The sequence below is a fragment of the Chamaea fasciata genome, unplaced genomic scaffold (genome assembly GCF_029207755.1).
Source record: "Chamaea fasciata isolate MVZ Bird 193981 ecotype frontalis unplaced genomic scaffold, bChaFas1.0.hap1 SCAF_5, whole genome shotgun sequence".
NCBI classification, from domain to species: domain Eukaryota; kingdom Metazoa; phylum Chordata; class Aves; order Passeriformes; family Sylviidae; genus Chamaea; species Chamaea fasciata.
This window is the reverse complement of record NW_027094090.1, coordinates 33,489,704-33,498,560: the sequence shown is the minus strand read 5'-3', so window position 1 is coordinate 33,498,560 and position 8,857 is coordinate 33,489,704. Positions and strand designations below refer to the sequence as shown.

General features: G+C 40.2%; 1 protein-coding gene across 1 annotated transcript in view; it reads left to right on the top strand.

The window, feature by feature from the left end:
* Positions 1 to 8,857, top strand: part of WIF1 (WNT inhibitory factor 1) — a 38,171-nt gene that overhangs the window by 17,421 nt on the left and 11,893 nt on the right. The window contains exons 3-4 of the mRNA XM_066183196.1: positions 605 to 713; positions 6,454 to 6,594. Coding sequence (XP_066039293.1) covers positions 605 to 713; positions 6,454 to 6,594 — 250 coding nt within the window. The remainder of the gene's footprint in view (positions 1 to 604; positions 714 to 6,453; positions 6,595 to 8,857) is intronic.

The window sequence follows — 8,857 nt, the reverse complement described above, 5'->3', positions numbered from 1 at the left end:
CTGAACAAGGCAGTGTCAGAGCTGTAAACAAGATATGTATCCTGGCATGGTTCTTCAGCAGTGTGGCTACTCACTGCCTGGCGCTGTTTGCCCAAGGCAATGCACTGTGCTGTGCAGATCAACCAAGAGCAAGCCTGGATAATCTCATGCCACTCTTGTATGTGCCTATGCCCTTTAAACTGCACTCATGGTACAGGCAGGTCATCCAGGCTCACCAGTCAGTTCCAGGAAGAATCTGCCCAAAAAATAGCTTTAAGAATGAGTTTAGTGTTCAGATATTTTTGTTGTCTGCCAGATGAATGGTGTGAGTTGTAAAAAAATGTCTTCTCTGTGTAACAGTTGTCCCCTATATGCATGCCATTTTCCTTGCTGATGTGCTGCATCCTGATTATTGTATGGTCACTTGCAATCTATGAAATAAGAGGAAATTATCTGAAAATTATATTTAGATGAAGAAGCACTCAGGGAAATTATAGAAACTAATCCAGTGAATGGCATCATGAAAAGTGTAGTATTTTTCTGCTATGGTTTATTTTCTGCTCAATAGTTTTCTTCTGTAAATACAATTAAAATAAATACAGATTTTTCATTTATTTTGTCATAGGCCGAGTACTACTATGAATTTCTGTCTTTGCACTCTTTGGATAAAGGCATAATGGCTGATCCAACTATAAATATCCCCCTGCTTGGAACAGTTCCTCATAAAGCATCAGGTTTGTACTGTTGATATTATAAATTCTGTTTCTGTAAAAAATATTCTACAGCCAGTAAAGTCTAAATATTTCATTATGAATTGTAGTTCTGAAGTTTATTGCCTAAAGCAATGCTTGCCACAGAACAGTTTGTAACTGCCTTGCCTAAGTACAGCAGCATATTTTGTCTGAGCCAAGACACATGAGGCTTTTATGTGTAGATAAATCAGCAGAAACTTGTGTAAAATTGTTGCATAAAATTCATGAATGCTATTACTTAAGTTGTGCAACTTTTGGAAAACAGATTTTTTGATCACTATCGGAAAAGTTATCAAATTATTCTGTTTCTCAGAGGTTGCAGTTTGTGGATGTTTTGCTTTCATTTGGGGTCATCAGGAATTCAGCTCAAAGACACAAGTTCTAGTTCAGGATATTATCATTTAACATTTATCTCTTAGTTGTGCATTCTTAATCTTTCACTGGAATTTATCGCTCCACAGCAGAGGCTGAGCCCAAGCCCATGCAAGTGCTCCAGAAATACCATGATGAATAGTGAGCTGATTTGAGTAAAAAAGCTTTCCATGAAAGATTATTGAATCCAGTTAGCACTGAAGTGGATGAATAACAGTTAATGTGATTTGTTTCAGGGTTCATACATGATAGCCTCTGGTAGGAAGGCAGAAATGCATATCCTGATGACAGTAGAGTGGGAAGGAAATGAGTAATAAAACAGAAGGACTGGACTGAAAATGAAGCACTGATGTACATGATGAGTCTTTATTCCTTCTCTCTTTTTCTGTGGATAAATTCTGAAAGTTTGAGTATAATATTCCCCATTTTCAGCTTGCAGTAGATTGGCATTGGAGTCACGTTTCAATACAACTTTCTGCCATGACACCTGGAATTTAGCATGAATGATTGGTCTCTCCATTCAGTGGGGATTGAAGGACAGGTCTTGAAAATAGATTTAGGTGAAAGATGCTATGATATTTGTACCACGACTGCTGCAATTGAATTGGTTTCAAGCCCAACAAATGTCAAATAAAGACACTTAAAAGCAGCTTAAAAGTCATAAAGGCCAAGTTCTTGTTGAGCATTATTTCCATCTCCGTATAAAGCAGATGAGATATGTGAAAAGCACTCTGTGCTGCACCCAGCGCTCTCTAATACAAGCTAGCTTCTCCTTTAATTTTTAACTAGAAAGGCTAGACCAAAATTAACCCTTTCTGACTGTGTTTAGGAAAACTCAATCTACGAGTGCAGGGAGGCCGTAGATGAGAGCTCATAGTTGCAGCAGAAGGTCTGTTAATGTCATCATCATGGGAGATCTTATTAAAGCCAAAAAGGACTTACCCTGTTGGCAGCACTGACATCTCAGTTCCAGGACTAATAGGGGCATGTCCATGGTGTTCCCTTACATGGGTGATACTGCTTATATACACACCACTGCACTGGGTGTGTATATAAGCAGTATTTAAGTCCTGTTTGGTGTTCCAGTGCTCAGTACCTGTACAGGATTTGAAGCATGTACACAGTTATTGGTGAGACACTTCTATGATGGTGGGTTTTTTGCACTGCCTGTTAGCTGGCCACAATTAACGAAGTAGTCCTAAGTAAATACATGCTATAAAGGTAGTGATTTTTTGCTACTTTGTAGTTATTGCTATAATTTAAATGTTTGCAAAACAGAGTTGACAAATCTAGTCTAGTTTGGCTGGATCTACTGCATTACCAAAGCATTTTTCCATGCATACAGATGTCAGAAAAAATTCAACCACAAGCTTGCATTTAGTAGCAAATCAACAGTCGGTATTTTTTGGAAAAGTTTTTTAGCCCAAAGACAATTAATTGCCCTTAAAGACAATTAAGGAGACATAAAGGGGGAAAGACAACTATAGTAAACATGAGCGTGGGAAACAAGAATAAAGACTAACAGATACTTTATTCAGAGGTAATTGAACCCAGTAGTTTTATAAAAATCAGTGAACTCTTGAAACTTCTTTGAGGATATTTGTCTCCAAATAAGGCATATGAATGGCTTTAGTGCTGTAGGGCCTCTCTAGCCTGTATTTGCCTTATGGCTAATGGTGGCCATAAGAAGACCTGTGGATGAACAAAAGGAGGACAAGCATATGTGGTTAACCCTCTCAGCTTTTATGACCTTCAGCTTGGAGGATTTCCTGTATCTTAAGTGATTTGTCTACTTTATAAGCCCACGTGGGTTATAGATCTCTCTTTCCAGTACTTCTCCAGGCTCTCCTTGAGTCCATAGCTTCTTCTGCTATCTCCAATCCCCTTGACAAGGAGTTTGCTGCATCCATTGCATGAAGATCCCTGTCCTGTTATTCCAAGTTTGGCTGCAACAGCTTCATCAGATGGCATTAGTCCTTGCACTGGTAGAGACAGTAGTCAGTCTATACTATTCATCCTATCCATGGTTTTGTACACATCTATTATGTATCCCCTGGTTGTTTGTTGTTTTGGGGGTTTTTTGCCAGACTGAAGAGTCACAACATACTCAATTGCTTTTCATTGGGTGCAGCCTTGTCCTTCTCTTAGCTTTCTCTAATTCAGTGTATCCTGAGATGAGGTAACAAATTCTTCTCGGATTTAACTGAGATTTAAATCACCTAGGTTCCTTAGACTTATTGAAAACCCATTTGCAAGTCCCAGAATTGGTACCTGATTCAGTGCTCACAACATGGATATTGCTACACCTCAACACATGATAAGATGTTAAGAAGGCTGTAGAAGATGTTTTTCAGTGGGAGCTTAAAGAGCTAAGACTGCTCAGCTTGTGCAAAAAAAGATATTTGGGAGGAGTGTGGATACCTGCCCAATGAGAAGCAGCTGGCTGCTCATTTCTGACCGCAGGGGAAAGCCTATGAAGGTCCAGTGGTTCAATCTGAGGTTAGAAAGCTCAAAACAAAGTGAGTCATTTTTGTGGCAGCAAGTAACATCTTGAACACCACACTCAGAGAGATAAACACAGCCATAGGTCTGTGCCCAGAAGCAATGTAGTGGCCTGTGACTGAGAAAGAGCTGGCCCCCTAAGTGACCTGGGTTGGCCCCTGCTGTCCCTGTCTGACCCAGGCAGTGCAGTGCTGGTGCAGGCTGGTGTGACTAACCTGCTGGCACAGTGCTATTTCATGCATTTCATGCAGCCCCCACAGCCCACCAGCCAGGCTTAGGAGACCTCCTCTCCCTGCCCACTGCTGGTGTTGAGACATTAAAATACAGATGCTGAGCACCCAAAGATGCTGCAAATCTCTCCAAGCTCAGTGGCAGAAATCAGTGTCTTCTCTAAGCACAGCACTATCTCTGCTCAGTCTGCCATGCTGGTAGAGAGTGACAGTGGCCTGCAGGGCTGTGTATGGACTCCCACTCCGCTCCAGATCTTTCATGCCTGCTTCTGTTGAGATTGGTCTTACAGAGATGTCCCTCAAGCAGTCCCACCCTAGACTAGAGGTGTTTTTTGTTGTTTGCCTTCGCATATTTGCTTAGTGGGTAAGGCAATTGCTTGCAAACTTGAAGGGCTTGCAGACATACAGGAGTTACTCTCAGCCTTCTTCTGATGAAGACAATTTAAAGAGTCTCAGTTTCCTGAGCAGAGGGAAAAGGCATGACCTCCCTGACAAAAGGGTATTAAACCTGCATCCTAGGAGAGCATTCTAATTACTATCTAGAATTAAATTAGGTTTAGGTCACTAGGTTTCCTTAGGTTCCTTTTTAAATTGGTTAAACTTTCCTTGTTCCTGTTAGAGCCATCTGCTCTGCAGCCCTGGATACAAGTGCTCCAGAGGATACAGAAATGTATATGTACAGGAGAGGCTGTTTTCTGGCCTGGTGGTGGGAGGATGGTTGACAGAAGAAGTCCATATCTGTGATTCCCTCTCCTTGTTTTCAGCCAGTGATGGAAAAATGTAAACTGCATCCTGAATTTGGGAAGCAGGGACCAGAGCTGAGGTTTGCCCTACCGTGCCCAGGTCAGCACTGTGATAGCCCACAGGAGCTCACAGCTGTGTTTTTTGATGCAAGGGACTTCTCTCTGTGCTTCATTTTGACTGTAGTGCTATTGGTGGGTACTTAGCCTTATTCAAACAGGCATAAAATTGCAAAGATTCAGGAAGAGCTTAGGAGCTTTATTTGAACTCAGAACCACCACGGAGTTCAGCCAAAATCCAGGTGGTTTTTGCTCACAGGAGGGTCCTTTACTGCGTGTCTGTGTGCCTAGCTGTTCAGACACATGGCAAGTCCAAAAATTGGATACTTCCAGAGTGGGCAATGCTGGAATAAAAGGTTTATGATCTGTGGCCTTGGACACTAGGAATGCATTGCTGGGTTTCTCCCTAGGCATTTAAACCACAGCCAAATTTCAGGGGGGTTCAGGGGTTTCTACCAATTCAATGAAATCTAGACTCAGCTAAAGTGCTCTCATTAAAAGTCTGCCACATCTTCCTCCCCATGGCAATTTGTTCAACTAAAACACATCCCAATCCAAGCTCTTATGCTATAAGAAGGTTACTACAGTTTAAGAAGTTCACAGCATTTAAAATGTATTTTTAAATAATCAGCTGCCAGAGTTTCCTTCTTGCCACAAGGTTACATGGTTTTGGTCTTTGCAAAGGTTAGTGCAGAAGCCGTTTGACTATGTAATTGCTTTAGAATGAGAACTGCAAGGGACCTTTCAGTTTGTAGGACTTACAGGCGGCAGAATGTGTTTCGGCAACAAAATATTCTGTATTTTACCAATGTACCAAATAACAAAAATGGCCAAATTATGACTTGCAAAATTTTTATGACAAGCAATCTAAAACAACCGAAATGTAGGGGTCTTAGCTCTGTATTTCATTCAGAAATCTCAAGGCAGCTTCAGAAGAAAGGACTAAACAGTTTCTATTAGTTGGATTTGACTTATAAAGCAGCTAAGAAAAGCCAGTTTTGAAGAAAAGAGATAAAATAATTTCATTTGAGGATTATTTAAGACCGCTTGTGACAATTACAGCAGAAAATTCCATAGTTCTGAGATATTTGGCTTACTTCATCATTAAAATACTCCAGATTTACTGGCCTTAATCAGTTGCTTAGACTTTGTATTTCTAAAGTGTTAGGATACTTCTCCTGAAAAGGCAATGTCCAAATGTCACTACACTTAACTAGTTCTGTCAGAGTGAGGTGTCTATGTCTTCTCTTTAAAAGCTGCACCCATGATCATACTTATCAAGTGTACCGTTTTGTCAGCACTTTATGGAGTAAGTTTGGGTTAGATCAGTATCTTATTTAGGTATTAATTGCAATACCCAAACCAGAAATACTTATCCAAAGTAACTTTTTTCCCCAAAATATATGTTTTTACAGAAGTCACATGACAGAATAGAAAATTTAGAAGTGAGCAGTTCAACTCAGAAAATTATAGTAGGCTTCCAGCTTGTTTTAATGCATCCTTAGATACCTCCACATGAGTGATTTCCTCATCTGCAATAAAAGCATGGTAGTGTTAAGATCACTGTTTGTACTGTAGACTCTTGGGGTTATTTCAGCAAATGAGCACAAGCTCTTCTCCTGTTCTGCTGTACTTCTAACCCTGAAGCCACCTCTGAATAAAGGGATCTGTGTGTCTCTGTGTTACAAGTTTTCATCAATGGCATTCCTCCAAAGCTTAAATACATCTATAATATTTATTTTTTAGTATTTCAACGTATTCCTGTATATGTATACATGCATGTAAATATCAGTATTATTGGTATTATTATCCTTTCAGTTGTTCAGGTTGGATTTCCTTGCCTTGGAAAACAAGATGGGGTCGCCGCATTTGAAGTGAACGTGATCATAATGAATTCAGAAGGCAATATTATTCTGCAGACCCCTCAGAATGCCATCTTCTTTAAAACCTGTCAGCAAGGTAACACTGAAGAAGACATACTGGAATGCTGTTAGACCAGGTCACCTAACTGTCTTAGGTTTCTTTTTAGGATAAGAGCCAGAGAAATAAAGCAGTCACACAGTGTGTAGCAATCATGGTGCATTCCAGGCTTTCTGGCTCTGTGTGCATTTGCTGATCATTTACTACATGTTTACTGAGCCTTTTCTTAGTGAACTCCCTTAGCAGACTGGGTTGGAGACATTTCTCCCTCCTCCTGTTCCCTGTTCATCACATTAAGGACATAGATAGAGATGTATCAAATGTAAAGCCCGTGTTAGCAAACGATTTGAGGTGCTTGGAGGAGAGCTAGTTGTGTGAAAGCAGGCTGAGGTTAACGTTTCCAGAAATGGCACATCACCTGCGGAACTGACCTTCTGGGAACTATAGTGGGGACACTGGTATCAATTGATGCTGCCAGTGCCTTAGTTCCAACCTGGTGTCTTTAGTTCCCTAAATCTCAAACTTGCCTGTACAAACTGAATACAAAAATCTTAAATCAGAAAATTTCTGCTAAACTTGGCTTTACCTTCTCTACAGCTCAGGTGCAACCTCTTCGTTTTTGATACAGGTAAAATGGTGGAAGTTGATGTTCAGTACTTCCAGTAATCAAGCAGTAGGCACACATAGGACATGCTAATAGAGGAAGAGCACCATGAAGTTATTGCAGTGTTTGCTTGGAAAGGAGAGCACTTGTTCAATCAACTGATCTATGAACCATAAGCACTATGTAATAAGACTTTCTGAATTAATTTGATACACCACAAACTACTATAATTATCACTTAAAGCAGAGGCTATGAAAATTGAAAAATCAGTGTCTAAGATAAGATAATTATCCCACATCATGTGCAATTGTATCAAATTAACTCATGACAGGGCTGATGTACAAAGAACAAGATTTTTATTCTTCTCTCATTAAATTTTCATTCACAGTCCCACATTTTCTTCTCTGCACTATTTTCTCTGAGATAATTGGCTGTAGTGTGGCTTCAAACAGTGGGCAGTGGGAGCAAGAGCTGTTTATCCTCTGAAACCTCACTACTCCCAAATAGCAAAGCTGCTTGTCTCCTTTGAAGCCTTGCTGCTGCCAATTAACCTAGAGAAAGCGGAGGAGGGAGAGAAGAAGTGGGCAGAGAAACAGGAAGAGAGATGGAGGCTTAAAGGGCACAACATCAATCAGATCTCATGTACAAAGTTGTGTGTCTGGTGTAAATACAACACAAAAGTTTTCCTATCTTTTTATTTTCAGTTCAGCTCGAAGATACTGAACTTAATAACCTTTGGAAATAACATTGGGGTATTCTAATAGGGACAGCAGAGTTACAGGTCTGTATTTTGTTAAACAATAGCTTAAAGAGGAAGGGCTCCAAACTCAGTTTAGTAGTAGCCTTCATCCAATTTATCATTCTTGTGTTATTATTTGTTGTTGCCATTTTTATACAAGTTGTAATATCTAACAATTAGTAGTATTGTATCATATGACCTCTCAAGAAACCTGGGGCTGATAATTGTCCCAGTCCTTTGTTCCTGGAGCCAGCTGAGAGACACAAGGAAGATTTTCCAAACTCTAGAGACATGGAGAGGAGTTTTCTCACATCATCTCTTCCAGCCCATACTGGAATAACTCCCATTCCTGCCCTCTGTCTAGTAAGGTGGACACAGCACTATTTTGGAACAGATGCTGAGAAGGATAAGAATGTCTTTAGTGGCTGGTGTTAGAGTAGGTGTGAGTTTCCTTCCCCCAAAAGATATCATGCATGGGGAAGATCTCCTGTCAGGGCCCTAGTCACTGTTTCCAGTTATTCTTGGGCATACAGAAAGGCTCCAGCTGAGGAAGTGAGGGGAGCAAGGGAGCAGTTTTGTGGATAAGGGGGGATTTGTTGAGGTTAAGAGGTGGCCATAAAGAAAAAATACATGTTTTCCTATTTTTCTGCTTGAAATGGTATGTATTTAAGCATGCCTTTTTTTTTTTTTTTTTTTTTTTTTCCCGGTAATGAATAGCAGCTCTGCATTTGAGTACAAAGAGAGAAACATTTCCAGAAATTCTTAGAATACAGTGTTAGAACACAGTAGGACCAAAAAACCTTTGCTACAATTGCTATGGCTGCAAACAGCTTTACTTTTAAGGCATATCATTTTACCTCAGAGGTTTTGAACCTTCTCACTTGGAATGTCACACAACAGAGCATCAAGATGAGGAGATTGTGCCTACCACTGATCCCTACTGATGTTAAGTTTTTCTA